Raw genomic sequence first — 22,193 nt, forward strand, 5'->3', positions numbered from 1 at the left:
CCCTGTGAAACATAGCCTGCGGACCGTTAATCATGTTGAATCCCTGTGAAACATAGCCTGCGGACCGTTAATCATGTTGAATCCCTGTGAAACATAGCCTGCGGACCGTTAATCATGTTGAATCCCCTGTGAAACATAGCCTGCGGACCGTTAATCATGTTGAATCCCTGTGAAACATAGCCTGCGGACCGTTAATCATGTTAAATCCCTGTGAAACATAGCCTGCGGACCGTTAATCATGTTGAATCCCTGTGAAACATAGCCTGCGGACCATTAATCATGTTAAATCCCTGTGAAACATAGCCTGCGGACCGTTAATCATGTTGAATCCCTGTGAAACATAGCCTGCGGACCGTTAATCATGTTAAATCCCTGTGAAACATAGCCTGCGGACCGTTAATCATGTTGAATCCCTGTGAAACATAGCCTGCGGACCGTTAATCATGTTAAATCCCTGTGAAACATAGCCTGCGGACCGTTAATCATGTTAAATCCCTGTGAAACATAGCCTGCGGACCGTTAATCATGTTAAATCCCTGTGAAACATAGCCTGCGGACCGTTAATCATGTTGAATCCCTGTGAAACATAGCCTGCGGACCGTTAATCATGTTGAATCCCTGTGAAACATAGCCTGCGGACCGTTAATCATGTTGAATCCCTGTGAAACATAGCCTGCGGACCGTTAATCATGTTGAATCCCTGTGAAACATAGCCTGCGGACCGTTAATCATGTTGAATCCCTGTGAAACATAGCCTGCGGACCGTTAATCATGTTGAATCCCTGTGAAACATAGCCTGCGGACCGTTAATCATGTTGAATCCCTGTGAAACATAACCTGCGGACCGTTAATCATGTTGAATCCCTGTGAAACATAACCTGCGGACCGTTAATCATGTTGAATCCCTGTGAAACATAGCCTGCGGACCGTTAATCATGTTGAATCCCTGTGAAACATAGCCTGCGGACCGTTAATCATGTTGAATCCCTGTGAAACATAGCCTGCGGACCGTTAATCATGTTGAATCCCTGTGAAACATAGCCTGCGGACCGTTAATCATGTTGAATCCCTGTGAAACATAGCCTGCGGACCGTTAATCATGTTGAATCCCTGTGAAACATAGCCTGCGGACCGTTAATCATGTTGAATCCCTGTGAAACATAGCCTGCGGACCGTTAATCATGTTGAATCCCTGTGAAACATAGCCTGCGGACCGTTAATCATGTTGAATCCCTGTGAAACATAGCCTGCGGACCGTTAATCATGTTGAATCCCTGTGAAACATAGCCTGCGGACCGTTAATCATGTTGAATCCCTGTGAAACATAGCCTGCGGACCGTTAATCATGTTGAATCCCTGTGAAACATAGCCTGCGGACCGTTAATCATGTTGAATCCCTGTGAAACATAGCCTGCGGACCGTTAATCATGTTGAATCCCTGTGAAACATAGCCTGCGGACCGTTAATCATGTTGAATCCCTGTGAAACATAGCCTGCGGACCGTTAATCATGTTGAATCCCTGTGAAACATAGCCTGCGGACCGTTAATCATGTTGAATCCCTGTGAAACATAGCCTGTGGACCGTTAATCATGTTGAATCCCTGTGAAACATAGCCTGCGGACCGTTAATCATGTTGAATCCCTGTGAAACATAGCCTGCGGACTGTTAATCATGTTGAATCCCTGTGAAACATAGCCTGCGGACTGTTAATCATGTTGAATCCCTGTGAAACATAGCCTGCGGACTGTTAATCATGTTGAATCCCTGTGAAACATAGCCTGCAGACCATTATCAGTGAAACATAGACTGCAGACCGTTATCAGTGAAACGTAGCCTGCAGACGGTTATCAGTGAAACTTAGCCAGCATACCGTTATCAGTGAAACATAACCAGCAGACCGTTATCAGTGAAACGTAGCCTGCAGACGGTTATCAGTGAAACGTAGCCAGCAGACCGTTATCAGTGAAACGTAGCCTGCAGACCGTTATCAGTGAAACGTAGCCTGCAGACTGTTATCAGTGAAACGTAGCCAGCAGACCGTTATCAGTGACTTACGGTTACCGTTATTGGTTGGTCGGTCGGTTGGTAGGTCAGTGGGTGGGTCCGTCAGTCAGTGGGTGGGTGGGTCGGTAGGTAGGTAGTCTGCCTTTAACCGGTTATCTGGGAGCGGTTTAAGAGTTAACTGGTTATCTGAGAGTGGGTTAGGAGTTAACTGATTATATGGGAGTGGGTTAAGAGTTAACTGATTATCTGGGAGTGTGCGTTAAAGGTTAACCGATTAATTGAGAGTGGGTTAAGAGTTAACCGATTATCTGAGAGTGGGTTAAGAATTAACTGATTATCTGGGAGTGGGTTAAGAATTAACTGATTATCTGGGAGTGGGTTAAGAATTAACTGATTATCTGGGAGTGGGTTAAGAGTTAACATATTATCTGGGAGTGGGTTAAGCATTAACTGATTATCTGGGAGTGGGTTAAGAATTAACTGATTATCTGGGAGTGGGTTAAGAGTTAACTGATTATTTGGGAGTGGATTAAGAGTTAACTGATTATCTGGGAGTGGGTTAAGAGTTAACAGATTATCTGGGAGTAGGTTAAGAATTAACTGATTATCTGGGAGTGGGTTAAGAGTAACTGATTATCTGGGAGTGGGTTAAGAGTTAACTGATTATCTGGGAGTGGGTTAAGAATTAACTGATTATCTGGGAGTGGGTTAAGAGTTAACTGATTATCTGGGAGTGGGTTAAGAGTTAACAGATTTTCTGGGAGTGGGTTAAGAATTAACTGATTATCTGGGAGTGGGTTAAGAGTTAACAGATTATCTGGGAGTGGGTTAAGAGTTAACAGATTATCTGGGAGTGGGTTAAGAATTAACTGATTATCTGGGAGTGGGTTAAGAGTTAACTGATTATCTGGGAGTGGGTTAAGAGTTAACAGATTATCTGGGAGTGTGTTAAGAGTTAACAGATTATCTGGGAGTGGGTTAAGAATTAACTGATTATCTGGGAGTGGGTTAAGAGTTAACAGATTATCTGGGAGTGGGTTAAGAGTTAACAGATTATCTGGGAGTGGGTTAAGAATTAACTGATTATCTGGGAGTGGGTTAAGGATTAACTGATTATCTGGGAGTGGGTTAAGAATTAACTGATTATCTGGGAGTGGGTTAAGAGTTAACTGATTATCTGGGAGTGGGTTAAGAGTTAACTGATTATCTGGGAGTGGGTTAAGAGTTAACTGATTATCTGGGAGTGGGTTAAGAGGAAATCACAGATCAAATAAATCATGTACCTGTAACAAAGGAGTTAAGAGACGAGGATGAAGAACTGGAAATGGTTGATGTGAATCATATATGAATTATATATCCACAACATTTTTAAAACTGTGTGCTGTAGTAATAGCCATATCCCTGCAAGCAGAGTGTGTGTTTTGGTCTTGCTGGCTGCTCTTCAGAGTGTGTGTTTTGGTCTTGCTGGCTGCTCTTCAGAGTGTGTGTTTTGGTCTTGCTGGCTGCTCTTCAGAGTGTGTGTTTTGGTCTTGCTGGCTGCTCTTCAGAGTGTGTGTTTTGGTCTTGCTGGCTGCTCTTCAGAGTGTGTGTTTAGGCAATTAAATCTGTTCATTACAATGCTCTGTGAAACAACAAAACCCTAATCCCAGCCTGTGTCAATCGTTGATAAGGCCATTTGCCTGCCAGTCTTTCAGCCTGTCAGTCTGTCTGGAGGGAGCAGATAGGCTATCAGCCACTAGAGCAGGGTCTGTAGTAAGGTCTGTAGTGTAACAAGTTCAGAATCTGTACCAGGGTCAGTCTGTACCAGGGTCAGTCTGTTGCAGGGTCAGTCTTTACCAGGGTCAGTCTTTACCAGGGTCAGTCTTTACCAGGGTCAGTCTGTTGCAGGGATAGTCTGTACCAGGGTCAGTCTGTACTAGGGTCAGTCTGTACCAGGGTCAGTCTGTACCAGGGTCAGTCTGTACCAGGGTATGTCTGTACTAGGGTCAGTCTGTACTAGGGTCAGTCTGTACTAGGGTCAGTCTGTACCAGGGTCAGTCTGTACCAGGGTCAGTCTGTACTAGGGTCAGTCTGTACCAGGGTCAGTCTGTACCAGGGTCAGTCTGTACCAGGGTCAGTCTTTACCAGGGTCAGTCTGTACCAGGGTCAGTCTGTACTAGGGTCAGTCTGTAGCAGGGTCAGTCTGTAGCAGGGTCAGTCTGTACTAGGGTCAGTCTTTACCAGGGTCAGTCTGTACCAGGGTCAGTCTTTACCAGGGTCAGTCTTTACCAGGGTCAGTCTGTACCAGGGTCAGTCTGTACTAGGGTCATTCTGTACCAGGGTCAGTCTGTACCAGGGTCAGTCTGTACTAGGGTCATTCTGTACCAGGGTCAGTCTGTACTAGGGTCAGTCTGTACCAGGGTCAGTCTGTACTAGGGTCAGTATGTAGCAGGGTCAGTCTGTACTAGGGTCAGTCTGTACCAGGGTCAGTCTGTACTAGGGTCAGTATGTAGCAGGGTCAGTCTGTACCAGGGTCAGTCTGTACCAGGGTCAGTCTGTACCAGGGTCAGTCTTTACCAGGGTCAGTCTGTACTAGGGTCAGTATGTAGCAGGGTCAGTCTGTACTAGGGTCAGTCTGTACCAGGGTCAGTCTGTACTAGGGTCAGTATGTAGCAGGGTCAGTCTGTACTAGGGTCAGTCTGTACCAGGGTCAGTCTGTACTAGGGTCAGTCTGTAGCAGGGTCAGTCTGTAGCAGGGTCAGTCTGTACTAGGGTCAGTCTTTACCAGGGTCAGTCTGTACCAGGGTCAGTCTTTACCAGGGTCAGTCTTTACCAGGGTCAGTCTGTACCAGGGTCAGTGTGTACTAGGGTCATTCTGTACCAGGGTCAGTCTGTACCAGGGTCAGTCTGTACTAGGGTCATTCTGTACCAGGGTCAGTCTGTACTAGGGTCAGTCTGTACCAGGGTCAGTCTGTACTAGGGTCAGTATGTAGCAGGGTCAGTCTGTACTAGGGTCAGTCTGTACCAGGGTCAGTCTGTACTAGGGTCAGTATGTAGCAGGGTCAGTCTGTACCAGGGTCAGTCTGTACCAGGGTCAGTCTTTACCAGGGTCAGTCTTTACCAGGGTCAGTCTGTACTAGGGTCAGTCTGTACCAGGAGTTACCAGTGGAGGCTGTACTCCACACCTGGCATCACTGACGAAGCACAAGAAAAGGTTTGATTCGCCTGCCTTGCAACATCATGCCCTAGAGACAAGAACACTAACCGAACACTGAGGGATACATATTACATTGGTCAGACGGATGGCACACATACACCCATACAAACCGGAGAACCCTGGTTCCTCCTAACTTAGAACAATCAGCCTCTCTAACCGTCTTTAAATAAATCAGCCCATATGCTGTCAGAGAGGAGCGAGGACATAAGAGATGGGGCTGCTGTGTCAGTCTATACACGTCCTCCAGTGTTATTGTTATGCAGAGAGAGAGTGTGTTGTGCCAGGAAGCCATGGCCGAGAGGAGAGCAGAGCAGAGGAAAGCTAGCAGGGAAAAATATGTACAACTGCACAGTGTGCTCGCTCGCTAGCCCCGTAGCCTGGAGCAGACTACCTCTGTTAGACTGAATCTGTCACTGTCACTATGCTGACGGATCCTGATAGGATCTCTCTCTGCCTCCCGATGGATCCTGAGAGGATCTCTCTCTGCCTCCTGATGGATCCTGAGAGGATCTCTCTCTGCCTCCCGATGGATCCTGAGAGGATCTCTCTCTGCCTCCTGATGGATCCTGAGAGGATCTCTCTCTGCCTCCTGATGGATCCTGAGAGGATCTCTCTCTGCCTCCCGATGGATCCTGAGAGGATCTCTCTCTGCCTCCTGATGGATCCTGAGAGGAACTCTCTCTGCCTCCTGATGGATCCTGAGAGGATCTCTCTCTGCCTCCTGATGGAACCTGAGAGGAGAGGATGTCTCTCTCTCTGCTTGCGTTACCCACCACCACTGCTCTGCATGTCTTGGAGTCAATCAGAGCCTCATTTCAATGCACTCTCACTCCCTTCACAGCACAGAGAGATTAGAGACTGGTAATGCGTTAATATGTGACATGAAGTCATTAGCATTTGAGATGTGTGCATTCTAGTGACCGAGAGTCATGCAATGGTGCAAACAAGATTTCCTGTAACGTGACGTTTCCGTGCACCAGATCATTATGACAATTTTATCTTTCTCTCTCACTAAGTTGAAGTTTCTTTTTAAAAAATCAGACGTGAAAGCAAGTCTTTACAATATCTGTCCATGTCCCCAGGTAAATGTAGTGATCCCTTAAAATGATTTAATGATTAAGAACAACTTCATTATTCAAAGGAAAGATAATACCACTATAAATCACATGTATAATATGCATCAAAGGATTCCATCAAACTCACGCTGTAGAAGAATCCCATTGTCCATTTATTCTGCAATGGATCTACTACACTGTCCACGAGTCTCAGTGTCATGTCAAAAATAATGTTACTGGTGTATAAAATGATATCTACTCAACCTCTGTAATACAATATCTAATACAATTTTAAATGTGATTTAGATAATTTACTAAAATCGTTAATCTAAAAAACGAAAAGACAATATTTTTCCCCCCAACTATAGACATGATGAAAAGCAAAACGTTATAATCTATAGTTCTTTATTTACTTCTGCAGATAACATATATACGACAATCATGCTTTTTCATTTAACACCATCTAAAGACATTTATTATATATTTTACATTATAGAATATTTTACATTAGGCCCATGAAACAGTTAGAAATATACAAAACAAGATTATTTGACTAGATAGTGTGTATATATTTTATTTCATTATTATTCTATTATCATTATTGTAATTTATTATGTTTACATTTCAGAAAGATACTGTATGTTCTTTAGTTTCTGAGATAATCGTATTATTGCAGAAAAATGGATTTTTCAACATTTAGACATGAAGATCAGGTCATGCGGACGTTCACAGTTACATGTATTACACAGTAGAGTTTTACAACATCATTTAAGACAGAAAACTGCAGTATGGTAACTTAATACAAAATTCATAGAACCCTTATTCATTGCACATTTTATTTATATAATCTTTGCCGAGAATAAAATGACTAATTTAAACCAGATCCCTGTCACTTGTAGCTGCCATGGGAGCAAACTAGCTTTATACTTATAGAAATACAACTTTGATAATTTGTGGAATTAATATATAATCGGACTAAATATATTTATATATACTGTATATATTCATATATTCCTATATATATATATATATATATATATATTGCCAAACAACTTGATAATTCATATGTTTCGTCTTTCAATTAAAAAACAAGGTATATTTTCAGTAATAATATTGGCCTGTTATTGGTTTCTGGCCAGGTTAGGCTGTGGTCCATCTATAAGGTTTCTCTCTCAGATCCTGACATTGGAAACCTTCACAGTCATAACAACAGACTAGGCTGTTACCAGAGCAGGTTAGGCTGTGGTCCGTCTGTAAGGTTTCTCTCTCAGATCCTGACATTGGAAACCTTCACAGTCATAACAACAGACTAGGCTGTTACCAGAGCAGGTTAGGCTGTGGTCCATCTATAAGGTTTCTCTCTCAGATCCTGACATTGGAAACCTTCACAGTCATAACAACAGACTAGGATGTTACCAGAGCCATAGATTTAAAGAGTTGGGCCAATTTTTAGAATTGTCAACATTGTTCTAATTCTAGATATTCTGTTAGATAGCATTATTTAAATATTCCCCATGTAATGTTAATAGGGAAGCTAACATGGCTGCCATAGAATGTTGTAGTGTAATGTTAATGGAGAAGCTAACATGGCTGCCATAGAATGTTGTAGTGTAATGTTAATGGGGGGCTAACATGGCTGCCATAGAATGTTGTAGTGTAATGTTAATGGGGACCTAACATGGCTGCCATAGAATGCTGTAGTGTAATGTTAATGGGGAGCTAACATGGCTGCCATAGAATGTTGTAGTGTCATGTTAATGGGGACCTAACATGGCTGCCATAGAATGTTGTAGTGTAATGTTAATGGGGAGCTAACATGGCTGCCATAGAATGTTGTAGTGTAATGTTAATGGGGAGCTAACATGGCTGCCATAGAATGCTGTAGTGTAATGTTAATGGGGACCTAACATGGCTGCCATAGAATGTTGTAGTGTCATGTTAATGGGGACCTAACATGGCTGCCATAGAATGTTGTAGTGTAATGTATTAATGGGGACCTAACATGGCTGCCATAGAATGTTGTAGTGTAATGTTAATGGGGACCTAACATGGCTGCCATAGAATGTTGTAGTGTCATGTTAATGGGGACCTAACATGGCTGCCATAGAATGTTGTATTGTAATGTTTTAATGGGGACCTAACATGGCTGCCATAGAATGCTGTAGTGTAATGTTAATGGGGACCTAACATGGCTGCCATAGAATGTTGTAGTGTCATGTTAATGGGGACCTAACATGGCTGCCATAGAATGTTGTAGTGTAATGTTTTAATGGGGACCTAACATGGCTGCCATAGAATGTTGTAGTGTAATGTTAATGGGGACCTAACATGGCTGCCATAGAATGTTGTAGTGTCATGTTAATGGGGAGCTAACATGGCTGCCATAGAATGCTGTAGTGGCTTGTAAATGCATCATCATGCAAAAACCTAATCTCTCTAAATACATGGCTCTGGCTTCGACTAGAATGACTGACTAACTGACTGACCAGTGGAAGGAAGGAAAGCCTTCGTTCACAGCTCTCACCGTGGTAGTTTCAGCAGATCATTTGGTCATTTTCAAGGCTCTTCCTGAGGAGTGGGACACTAAATGTGGTAAACAGGATTGCAGTAAACAGTACATATGGGAGTTGTCAGGCAATCTCAAATGCTACTTCTGTGATAATAATGCTTATTGTACCCTGTTCTCTGCAGTGACGGGATGGGAGGGATGCGTCTCATTTCGGTTTGAGTAATCTAGGCGTGTCACATGTCGTTTGTGTTTGTGCTAATCCCTTTTCACATGCGTATGATTTTGGTACGTCTCACTCTTACATAGAAAACATCCTACAAAGGATTCTAAAAACAAGTTTCAGACACATACAAAGTTATTGTTCTTTAGAAAACAAAGAGACAATTTTAACAGTCTGTCGTACTAACGGTAATCTGCGTTTTGTAACAGGTACTTCAGTCATGTCATGCCAGATGGTTTGAGATCCATACAGGCCTTGTGCTTTTTAAACGTTGCCGTGGAAAATAAGTAAGAATAAAATATTGGTGAACTGCAGGGACAGGAGTGATAATATTATACATAGATATGGACATTTGGCCTTGCCGGTTGCACTTTCCCATAATGGTCATTGCTTATAGATGGTCAATATTCAATTCCACTATGCAATTTTCATATTGCATTCATTTACCTGCTTAACACATTGCATTTGTTTTTCTGTATTTCTTTCATATGGATTATAATTTATATATTTCCTTTTTACAATCAGGGCCATATGAGGACACCGAGGTCCAGACCTCAATAATTATTTAGAATTTGATTTTTATTTGTATATTTTGTTCATTTTTTAAACTCTAGTTGGGGTCTCAACGTACTGTTGTGAGTTAGAATAGTAGAATACACAAGGTGCAAGTTCGAAACCTGGTTGTGCATCAGCGGTTTTCCTCTTGTTATATGTCACTAACCACATTTCCATCCATGGTTTTTATGCGAGTAAAGTCTTACCATGTAAAAAAAAAAATTATGACAGGTGTTATGGAAACAGGAAGTTTCGGTACAATTAAATAAATGCCGACAGATCATTTCTTTGTTCGACGCGGTGGGATGTTTTTGTGTCTGTAAAATGTATTATGTGAGAAATTGTAGAGTATCGACAGAGTTGAAAATGCAATGGAAACACTGAACTTTAGGTTTTTATTCGGGTACATGAAAACTTGAGCGAAAAAGTACATTTTGTGTGCACTATTCCTTCACGCACTGATTTTTATCCGCAGCAAGTCCATTTGGTGGAAACACACCACTGGTGGGTAAATGCACATATTTTCTGTATGTGGATTTTAGAATATTCGCATGAAAATCTGTCGCCAATTGGATGGAAACCTACCTAGTGACAGTCACTCAATTAGCCCATTTCAGTTAAACATCTTTAGATTGGTAAATTAGTCTAGTTGGTCTAACCAGCTATCTAGACTGAATACCGACCCGGCACGCAGGGCACGTGCCCAGGTTAGTCACTCTCACTCAGACATAATATTAACATGGCGTGATCTTGGCTGAATACCGACCCGGCACGCAGGGCACGTGCCCAGGTTAGTCTCTCTCACTCAGATATAATATTAACATGGCGTGATCTTGGCTGAATACCGACCCGGCACGCAGGGCACGTGCCCAGGTTAGTCTCTCTCACTCAGACATGATATTAACATGGCATAAGTCATGGCAAAATGTGTAGAATTGCAGGAAATTAGCTTTAAAACCGCAAAAATGTCTCCCCACTGCATGGCATGTGTAGAATTGCAGTTAAATAATTAGCTGTAAAACTGCACAAAAAAAAAAAATTCTGTAAAGCAAACTTATTTGTTGACCTTTTGTTAATACATTTTTTTTTTTTTTGCTATCAGATACCTCTGTACGTATTCGATTATATTTTTTAATCCCGGTGCTGAGTTAATGTGAGTTAATGTGTAGTGGCTAATTGTATAGCTAACAGGCTATGTGTTTGTAGATCCACTGAGGTGAATGAAGCTACAGCAACCAATGTGATAATGGCTGAAGTCATTCTTGATACCCCCCCCCCGCACCCCCTTCTCTGTCCGGACTCACTACAAATCAGACCCTGGCTACGGACGGCTCTGTTTACAATAACATTTTTAAAAATACATTAATGAAGTTAATATCTTAAATTAGCACGGTAGTGTTGAATTACATTGGGCCTCCAAATGTAAATTGTAATTCAAATTATGGTAATTTTCTAGCTAACAATCTGAGAAAGACTAACATTTTTGCAAATGAAATACAAACTATCACAATAACAGCTGGGTAGTTTGTCTTTCTGAAATACAAACTATCACAATAACAGCTGGGTAGTTTGTCTTTCTGAAATACAAACTATCACAATAACAGCTGGGTAGTTTGTCTTTCTGAAATACAAACTATCACAATAACAGCTGGGTAGTTTGTCTTTCTTGTTTTTCTTTTGACAAACAAACAAAAAAAAAAATATATATATAAACAAAAAAAAAAGAAAAGTAAATTGTAATCAGGTTGGTCACATGTTTCCCCTGGAGGTAGGTGATTAGATATCAGACATGGAAGTTCTTCCCTGCGTCTCAAATGGCACCCTATTTCCTATGTAGTGCACTACTTTTTACCAGGGCCTATATAGGTAGTAGTCCTGGTCAAAAGTAGTGCACTATATATAGAGAATAGGGTGCCATTTGGAATGCATCCCTTGGTTGCGCTTCACCTTGATTACGTTGTTTTCTGCAGAGAGTTGGCCTCGGAGACGGGACGAACAGAAAAGGGTTTAGATGTAAGCCTCTTCAGCGGCTGCTGCCGGTGTCTGCTCAGGGCCGTTCTCCTGGCGTTCTCCTTTCACCATCATCGGAGGTTGAATCATTATCCGCAGACGCTGCATTGTGCAAGAGAACGATACATTCAAAATACGTCAGACCGCTGTGCTGACATCTTTAGGCTGTAAGTTACAACAATGCCATGCTATCTGCAGACGCCGTAAGGAAATTATATGTTACAAAAATCATCAGGGCTGCTGACATCTTTATGCTTTCACATTGCTGGCTGTACATTGTATCATGCACTAGATAGCTAGCGGGCTCAGTGTCTGTAAGATCAATCCTTCCGTCTGCTGCTTGGCACACACTAATCAAGGAACTGATTGCTGCAATTTAGGCAATCAAGACTGCACCGACTGACACAAAGGGGCGGACAGCTGCTCATCTCGTTGCCAGTGACGACCGCAGCGCTCCATCCTTGACAACACCAGAACCAGCAATTACTGGTCCTTTTCACTGCAAGCTGCAGCTCAACGGATGTAGCATCACGGGACCGACCAGCCTCACACTCCTTTCTATGACCTTCTCCACTGAACGTCTAAGTCTATGTGTATGTGTACGTACGCGTCTTAATTTGATCACTCTGTTGTCACAGATAATTTTGTAATGAGCTCTCTCTCTGTCTCTCTCTCTCTCTCTCTGTGTCTCTCTCTCTCTCTCTCTCTCTCTCTCTCTCTCTCTCTCTCTCTCTCTCTCTCTCTCTCTCTCTCTTTGTCTCTCTCTCTGTCTCTGTCTCTGTCTCTGTCTCTGTCTCTGTCTCTGTCTCTGTCTCTGTGTATGTGCATGTGCATGTCTATGTCTGTCTATGTCTAATGTCTTGCAACATAATACATTATCGGCGACATTTGCTGTCCTCAAACATTTATTCTGTGAGAAACAACGATTATTTATGCGGATTAAGATAAAAACAGTAATCGCCAAGAGCAATATTCCAAACTAATTTTGGATTAAGTGCCATCCCATCAATTTAAAATTGTACAAAACCCCACGGCCTGTGACAAACTCTCTGCTGCAGGCCTTTCCGGACCGATCTCTTTCTGAGACACATGCTATGGTTATCTTGGGAAGAGTTGGGAGTAGCGAGTTGCTGTGCTGTTTTAGTGGACATAAAATGGTCGCCTTTTGAGGTCGACTCTGAATAGATAGTATGTGAGGAGAGCTCTTGCAATGCCAGGATAGTCGGTTAGATTCCTGGGACCACCCTTACGTAAAAAAATGTAGGCACGCATGACTGTAAGTCACTTTGGATAAAAGGCATGTGCATATGCAGTCCTTCAGAAAGTATTCACACCCCTTGACTAAAAACACATTCTGTTGTGTTACATTTAGATTTTGTGTCACTGGTTTACACACAATACCCTATAATTTCAAAGTGGAATTATGTTTTTAGACATATTTACAAATTAATAAAATATGAAAAGCTGAAATGTCTTGAGTCAATAAAGTATTCAGGAGTAAAAATGGGTTTAAAAAGTCACATAATAAATTGCATGGACTCACTCTGTGTGCAATAATAGTGTTTAACAAGCTTTTTGAATGACTACCTCATCTCTGTACCCCACACATACAATTATCTGTGAGGTCCCTCAGTCGAGCAGTGAATTTCAAACACAGATTCAACCACAAAGACCATGGACGTTTTCCAATGTTTCGCAAAGAAGGGCACCTATTTAAGGAATACCTGGGATAGGATAAAGTAATCCTTCTACCCCCCCCCCAAAAAAAAAAATATAAAAATAAAATAAAATAAAAAAAAAATATTGTAAAGTGGTTATGCCACTGGCTATAAGGTGAATGCACCAATTTGTAAGTCGCTCTGGATAAGAGCGTCTGCTAAATGACGTAAATGTAATGTAAATGTATTGGTAGATGGGTAAAAATAAAAAAAAGCAGACATTGAATATCCCTTTGAGCATGGTGAAGTTATTAATTACACTGGATGGTGTATCAATACATTGCCTTGCAAAAATATTCATCCCCCTTGGCGTTTTTCCTTTTGTTGCATTACAACCTGTAATTTAAATGGATTTTTATTTGGATTTCATGTAATGGACATACACAAAATAGTCCAAATTGGTGAAGTGAAATGAAAAAAATAACTTATTTCAAAGAATTCTAAAAAAATAAATAATGGAAAAGTGATGCATGCATATGTATTCACCCCCTTTGCTATGAAGCCCCTAAATAAGATCTGGTGCAACCAATTACCTTCAGAAGTCACATAATTAGTTAAATAAAGTCCACCTGTGCTCAATCTTAGTGTCACATGATCTGTCACATGATCTCAGTATATATATATGCACCTGTTCTGAAAGGCCCCAGAGTCTGCAACACCACTAAGCAAGGGGCACCACCAAGCAAGCTGCACCATGAAGACCAAGGAGCTCTCCAAACAGGTCAGGGACAAAGTTGTGGAGAAGTACAGACCAGGGTTGGGTTATAAAAAAATATCTGAAACTTTGAACATCCCACACCGCACCATTAAATGCATTATTAAGAAATGGAAAGAATTTGGCACCACAACAAACCTGCCAAGAGAGGGCTGCCCACCAAAACTCACGGACCAGGCAAGGAGGGCATTAATCAGAGAGGCAACAAAGAGACCAAAGATAACCCTGAAGGAGCTGCAAAGCTCCACAGCGGAGATTGGAGTATCTGTCCATAGGACCATTTTAAGCCGTACATGCCACAGAGCTGGGCTTTACGGAAGAGTGGCCAGACAAAGCCATTGCTTAAAGAAAAAAATAACCAAACACGTTTGGTGTTCATCAAAAGCCATGTGGGAGACTCCCCAAACAAATGGAAGAAGGAAACTCTGGTCAGATGAGACTAAAATGTAGCTTTTTGGCCATCAAGGTAAACGCTAAGTCTGGCGCAAACCCAACACCTCTCATCACCCCGAGAACACCATCTCCACAGTGAAGCAAGGTGGTGGCAGCATCATGCTGTGGGGATGTTTTTCATCGGCAGGGACTGGGAAACTGGTCAGAATTGAAGGAATGATGGATGGCGCTAAATACAGGGAAATTCTTGAGGGAAACCTGTTTCAGTCTTCCAGAGATTTGAGACTGGGACGGAGGTTCACCTTCCAGCAGGACAATGACCCTAAGCACACTGCTAAAGCAACACTTGAGTGGTTTAAGGGGAAACATTTAAATGTCTTGGAATGGCCTAGTCAAAACCCAGACCTCAATCCAATTGAGAATCTGTGGTATGACTTAAATATTGCTGTACACCAGCGGAACCCATCCAACTTGAAGGAGCTGGAGCAGTTTTGCCTTGAAGAATGGGCAAAAATCCCAGTGGCTCGATGTGCCAAGCTTATAGAGACATACCCTAAGAGACTTGCAGCTGTAATTGCTGCAAAAGGTGGCTCTACAAAGTATTGACTTTGTGGGGGGGGGGGGGGGGGTGAATAGCTATGCACGCTCAAGTTTTCTGTTTTTTTTTGTCTTATTTCTTGTTTGTTTCACAATAAAACATATTTTGCATCTTCAAAGTGGTAGGTATGTTGTGTAAATCAAATGATACAAACCCCCCAACAATGCATTTTAATTCCAGGTTGTAAGGCAACAAAATAGGAAAAATGCCAAGGGGGGTGAATACTTTCGCAAGCCACTGTATACCCAGTCACTACAAAGATAAGAATGCCAGGGCGGCAGGTAGCTTAGTGGTTAAGAGTGTTGTGCCAGTAACCGAAAGGTCGCTGGTTCTAATCCCCGAGCCGACTAGGTGAAATATCTGTCGATGTGCCCTTGAGCAAGGCACTTAACCCTAATTGCTCCTGTAAGTCGCTCTGGATAAGAGCGTCTGCTAAATGACTAAAATGTAAATGTAAATAAAGGCGTCCTTTCTAACTCAATTGCCTGAGAGAAAGGAAACCTCTCAGGGATTTCACCATGAGGCCAATAGTGACTTTCATACAAGTACAGAGTTTAATGGCTGTGATAGGAGAAAACTGAGGATGGATCAACAACATTGTAGTTACTCCACAATACTAACCTAAACGACAGAGTGAAAAGAAGGAAGCCTGTACAGAATACAAATATTCCAAAACATGCATCCTGTTTGCAATAAGGCACTAAAGTACTGCTGCAAAACATGTTGCAAAGAAATGTTTGGGGCAAATCCAACACATTACTGACTGCATCATGTTATGGGTATGCTTGTCATCGGCAAGGGAGTTTATTAGAATAAACTGAATTAGAGCTAAGCAGAGGAAAAATACTAGAGGAAAACCTGGTTCAGTCTGCTCACCAACAGACACTGGGAGACAAATTCACCTTTCAGCTGGACAATAACCTAAAACACAAGGACAAATGTTGCTTTCCAAGATGACATTGAATGTTCCCGAGTGTCGTAGTTATTAGCCGGCTTGAAAATCTATGGCAAGACATGAAAATGGCTGTCTAGCAATGATCAACAACCAACTTGACAGAGCTTGAATAATGTGCAAATATTGTACAATCGAGGAGTGCAAGGCTCTTAGAGACTTACCCAGAAAGACTCACAGCTGTATCACTGCCAAAGATGATTCTAACATGTATTGACTCAGGGATGTGAATACTTTCTGAAGGCACTGTGATTGAGAAAAACAGAAGGTGATGCGTTACCTCTTTGTAATCCCCCTTGAGGTTGAGGAACATGTAGACCATGTATCCAGGTATCAGGAGCATGGAGGACAGGGCCATGCACCAGCCCACTCCCTGGCCCCACGCGGGGAACACATAGTTGTTCATAGTGAGAGGGACCATCTGGACAGCACTGAACAGGAACACTCCCTGGAACACAGAAGAACAACCTGGTCACAACACAATGGACCACAATGGAAATAAGCCTCAGAGAGAGGCTCAGGGAGAGAGGAAGAGAGAGTACTCACAGGAGAGGAGGGGAGAGAGGAAGAGAGAGTACTCACAGAAGAGGGGGGGGAGAGAGGAAGAGAGAGTACTCACAGGAGAGGGGGGGAGAGAGGAAGAGAGAGTACTCACAGGAGAGAGGGGGGAGAGAGGAAGAGAGAGTACTCACAGAAGAGGGGGGGAGAGAGGAAGAGAGAGTACTCACAGGAGAGGAGGGGAGAGAGGAAGAGAGAGTACTCACAGGAGAGGGGGGGAGAGGAAGAGAGAGTACTCACAGGAGAGGGGGGAGAGAGGAAGAGAGAGTACTCACAGGAGGGGGGGAGAGAGGAAGAGAGAGTACTCACAGGAGAGGGGAGGGGGGAGAGGAAGAGAGAGTACTCACAGGAGAGGGGAGGGGGGAGAGGAAGAGAGAGTAGTCACAGGAGAGGGGGGGGAGAGAGGAAGAGAGAGTACTCACAGGAGAGGGGGGGGAGAGAGGAAGAGAGAGTACTCACAGGAGAGGGGGGGGGAGAGAGGAAGAGAGAGTACTCACAGGAGAGGGGAGGGGGGAGAGGAAGAGAGAGTAGTCACAGGAGAGGGGGGGGGGAGAGGAAGAGAAGAGAGAGTACTCACAGGAGAGGGGGGGGAGAGAGGAAGAGAGAGTACTCACAGGAGAGGGGGGGAGAGAGGAAGAGAGAGTACTCACAGGAGAGAGGGGGGAGAGAGGAAGAGAGAGTACTCACAGAAGAGGGGGGGGAGAGAGGAAGAGAGAGTACTCACAGGAGAGGAGGGGAGAGAGGAAGAGAGAGTACTCACAGGAGAGGGGGTGAGAGGAAGAGAGAGTACTCACAGGAGAGGGGGGAGAGAGGAAGAGAGAGTACTCACAGGAGGGGGGGGAGAGAGGAAGAGAGAGTACTCACAGGAGAGGGGAGGGGGGAGAGGAAGAGAGAGTACTCACAGGAGAGGGGAGGGGGGAGAGGAAGAGAGAGTAGTCACAGGAGAGGGGGGGGAGAGAGGAAGAGAGAGTACTCACAGGAGAGGGGGGGGAGAGAGGAAGAGAGAGTACTCACAGGAGAGGAGGGGAGAGAGGAAGAGAGAGTACTCACAGGAGAGGGGGGGAGAGGAAGAGAGAGTACTCACAGGAGAGGGGGGAGAGAGGAAGAGAGAGTACTCACAGGAGGGGGGGGAGAGAGGAAGAGAGAGTACTCACAGGAGAGGGGAGGGGGGAGAGGAAGAGAGAGTACTCACAGGAGAGGGGAGGGGGGAGAGGAAGAGAGAGTAGTCACAGGAGAGGGGGGGGAGAGAGGAAGAGAGAGTACTCACAGGAGAGGGGGGGGAGAGAGGAAGAGAGAGTACTCACAGGAGAGGGGGGGGGAGAGAGGAAGAGAGAGTACTCACAGGAGAGGGGAGGGGGGAGAGGAAGAGAGAGTAGTCACAGGAGAGGGGGGGGGGAGAGGAAGAGAAGAGAGAGTACTCACAGGAGAGGGGGGGAGAGAGGAAGAGAGAGTACTCACAGGAGAGGGGGGGGAGAGAGGAAGAGAGAGTAGTCACAGGAGAGGGGGGAGAGAGGAAGAGAGAGTACTCACAGGAGAGGGGGGAGAGAGGAAGAGAGAGTAGTCACAGGAGAGGGGGGGGAGAGAGGAAGAGAGAGTACTCACAGCCACGATGAGAGGAGTGAAGACGACCCAACACAGTTTCCACCACAGGCAGGGCCTAAAGCCAATCATCTCCTCAATGTTGGCAAGGAACTTATCAGCACCTGCAACATATACATTTAACATTTACATTTACGTCATTTAGCAGACGCTCTTATCCAGAGCGACTTACAAATTGGTGCATTCACCTTATAGCCAGTGGGATAACCACTTTACAATGGTAAGGGGGGGGGGGGGGGGGGGGGGTGGAAGGATTACTTTATCCTATCCCAGGTATTCCTTAAAGAAACAAGACAGGACATTGTAGGTCAAAGGTCCTGTGATGGAAGACAAGTACCTGCACTCATTGGAAGCAGATATGGAATTTGGTATCAGCAGCCCAACACCCAAATATTTTACCCAAAAGACTATTACATTGAGCAGGCCCAAATATTTTTTGCACGAAGGCTGTTGAATTGAACAGGCCCCAACACCTTTGCACATCAGCCTGAAGACATCAGGTCATCAATGTCAGGTTAGTGATGTCACCGTAGTTCTAACAGGAAGTGAGGTAACTGACTCACACAGAGAGGAAGTGATGTCCCTGACTCACCGTAGAACCAGGATATGGAGACGCACTCGAAGAAGACCAGGAAGAGCAGGCACATGCCACTGGCAGAGTAGTAGTCAAACAGCTTGAACACATATAGACCACCCTGTTGGACGAGGAGGGGGACAGAGAGAGAGTGTTGGATACAGAGAGGCCAAACGAGACCAGCAAGATGGGGAGTGATGGGGGGGGGGGATAGAGGATAGAACGAGTGAGATGTGATGTAGCCTATTAAACTGGTGCCGTGGAATAACGTGAGGGGTAAGAGCACCGGTAGTGGTGGGGGGGATTGGTTGACCCTAGCTGCCTGTCTGTCTCCCTGGGAGTTTCAGGGCTAGTGAAGGGTGGAGGGAGCTGCAGCGCTAGACTGGTACTGCAGAGCTGAGCTGAGCAACCGATTAGGCCGACTGTTTTCAATCCAAGAGGGATGCAGACATGAATCTCCAGTGACGGATGTGATAGTGCTGTGCAGCAGTAGGGGTAGAGAGTGGTGGGGAGCATTCCATACAAGCAGGGGGACATGGAGGGGTGACTGGGAGCGTTCCATACAAGCAGGGAGACTTGGAGGGGTGACTGGTAGCGTTCCATACAAGCAGGGGGACTTGGAGGGGTGACTGGGAGTGTTCCATACAAGCAGGGGGACTTGGAGGGGTGACTGGGAGTGTTCAGGGGGACTTGGAGGGGTGACTGGGAGCATTCCATACAAGCAGGGGGACTTGGAGGGGTGACTGGGAGCGTTCAGGGGGACTTGGAGGGGTGACTGGGAGCGTTCCATACAAGCAGGGGGACTTGGAGGGGTGACTGGGAGCGTTCAGGGGGACTTGGAGGGGTGACTGGGAGCTTTCCATACAAGCAGGGGGACTTGGAGGGGTGACTGGTAGTGTTCCATACAAGCAGGGGGACTTGGAGGGGTGACTGGTAGTGTTCCATACAAGCAGGGGGACTTGGAGGGGTGACTGGGAGCGTTCCATACAAGCAGGGGGACTTGGAGGGGTGACTGGTAGTGTTCCATACAAGCAGGGGGACTTGGAGGGGTGACTGGGAGCATTCAGGGGGACTTGGAGGGGTGACTGGTAGTGTTCCATACAAGCAGGGTGACTTGGAGGGGTGACTGGTAGTGTTCCATACAAGCAGGGGGACTTGGAGGGGTGACTGGTAGTGTTCCATACAAGCAGGGGGACTTGGAGGGGTGACTGGGAGCGTTCAGGGGGACTTGGAGGGGTTACTGGTAGTGTTCCATACAAGCAGGGGGACTTGGAGGGGTGACTGGTAGCGTTCAGTGATCCTGTCAGTGGCCACGCTACATCAGTAGAGGTTTCGGAGGAGAGTTATTGACCTCAGAGTGTGGGATGTGGAGCTTGAGAAGACATCATCGTTTCCCTGGTTTGATCCTGTGAAAGGCCTCGGAAAGGGGGGGGGGGGGGGGGGGGTGAAGTGGTAGACTGACTAAATAACATCAACTGATCAGATACAGGAATGTCTACACAGCTTGTAAAGAAATTATATTGTACTGAAGAGAGATAACACGGAACGTTAAGGGACTTAAAGGTTCGATATTAATGATCTAATTGTCACCAGTCATAAAGACTACCCAGAATTCCTAGTCATAACAGACCGACAGAGTAGATGAAGATAGTGTACGTAAGTACGTATCAGTAGGATATAAAGAATTAGATCTAGTTAACTACACTGCCATTACATCACAATACAACAGAACCCATTTACCTCAGGTGAACGAAACATGACGGAGCACTTTTCGCTTATCTCCCTATACACCATGGAGACCAATCGTAGCTGACAATATCGGGCATGGGACATCACAGTGACATCATTTTCTGGTTTAAATCTGGTTTTCAGCTGAAGCAATGTCAGGATGCAGTTGGCCATGAGACACAACCTCTTGACACGGCACACCTCTTATCTCTCATTGAAAAGTACTGCTTTCATTTCCTAATTAATCTGGTGTAATATTCAGCGAGTTCACTTTTCAGCCGTGCCTCCAAATCGTTTTGAAAATCATACGCGCCTTCCGTTCTACATCACATGACCGCGGCAGCTTCACCCAGGAGATCCGTCATCTTTCTCTGCCACCACACTGCCACTGCACACTTTCCCTGTCGCAGAACGCTTCCTTACGGCAGCATATTATTACAGGCTACAGGCTACTAGGGCTACTAGTGATTTAACCCACCACTAGCATTAGCCTGTTAGCATTAGTCCAGATCCATAGGACATTATTCACCTCCTTTGGTCATTAGCTCTAGGTTCGTTAGGCTGTAACAAGGAAAGGGATTCTGCAGGGATTCTGGGTGACGTGATTTATCTCACTGCAACAATGAACATTATTTTGCCCAAACAGATTGTGAACCCAAATGTGTAAAATAAAATTTGGGTTGGGTGTAGGGCGGGGGCAGATTTAGGCTATGTCATCTTGTATTCAGGAGATTTTATCTGTTTCATTTATTTGGTCTTTCACAATAGTTGATAGTCATTAGCTGTCTAATTCTAACTCAGGCTCTCGAGTGGCTCAGCGGTCTAAGGCACTGCATCTCAGTGCTTGAGGCGTCTCTACAGACCCCCTGGTTCGATTCCAGGCTGTATCACAACCGGCCGTGATTGGGAGTCCCATAGAGCGGCGCACAATTGGCCCAGCGTCGTCCGGGTTTGGCCGGTGTAGGCCGTCATTGTAAATAAGAATTTGTTCTTAACTGACTTGCCTAGTTCAATACAATTAGAACAATTCCCATCCCCTACAATGGGCTAATATATAGAGTAATTCATGCACTTATCTCAGCAAGAACACTACTGTTATTCCCCATACTTGTATTATTTCATTTTCTGGTGTAATTAGGCTATTTGAATTCTGATATGCCAACTTGTCTTTGGAAATACTGGACTGGACTTAACATGGACGTGACTGGACTGGACTAGATGTGACTGAACTGGACTAGGCATGGACGTGACTGAACTAGACTGGGCATGGACGTGACTGGACTGGACTGGGCATGGATGTGACTGAACTGGACTGGGCATGGACGTGACTGAACTGGACTAGATGTGACTGGACTGGGCATGGACGTGACTGAACTGGACTAGATGTGACTGAACTGGACTAGATGTGACTGGACTGGGCATGGACGTGACTGGACTGGACTAGATGTGACTGAACTGGACTAGATGTGACTGGACTGGGCATGGACGTGACTGGACTGGACTAGATGTGACTGAACTGGACTGGGCATGGACGTGACTGGACTGGACTAGATGTGACTGAACTGGACTGGGCATGGACATTACTGGACTGGACTAACGTGAGTGAACTGGACTTGATTGGATTGGACATGACTGGACTGGACTGGACTGGACTGGATGTGACTGGACATGACTGGACTGGACTGGACTAGACTGGACTGGACATGACTGAACTGGACTAGACTGGACTAGACTGGACTGGACATGACTGAACTGGACTGGACTGGACTAGACTGGACTGGACATGACTGAACTGGACTAGACTGGA

At 44.8% G+C, this 22,193-nt stretch overlaps 1 protein-coding gene across 1 annotated transcript in view; it reads right to left on the reverse strand.

The window, feature by feature from the left end:
* Positions 1–10,635: 10,635 nt before the first annotated feature.
* The window catches only part of LOC311137834 (sodium- and chloride-dependent GABA transporter 1-like), an 18,681-nt gene continuing 7,123 nt past the window's right edge, over positions 10,636–22,193 (reverse strand). Inside the window, exons 12-15 of the mRNA XM_084172433.1 lie at positions 18,677–18,779; positions 18,088–18,188; positions 16,208–16,375; positions 10,636–11,653 (exon numbers count right to left, since the gene is read on the reverse strand). Coding sequence (XP_084028559.1) covers positions 11,549–11,653; positions 16,208–16,375; positions 18,088–18,188; positions 18,677–18,779 — 477 coding nt within the window. The 3' untranslated portion in view covers positions 10,636–11,548. The remainder of the gene's footprint in view (positions 11,654–16,207; positions 16,376–18,087; positions 18,189–18,676; positions 18,780–22,193) is intronic.

Source organism: Coregonus lavaretus, assembly GCF_964263955.1.
Source record: "Coregonus lavaretus genome assembly, chromosome: 12".
NCBI lineage: Eukaryota > Metazoa > Chordata > Actinopteri > Salmoniformes > Salmonidae > Coregonus > Coregonus lavaretus.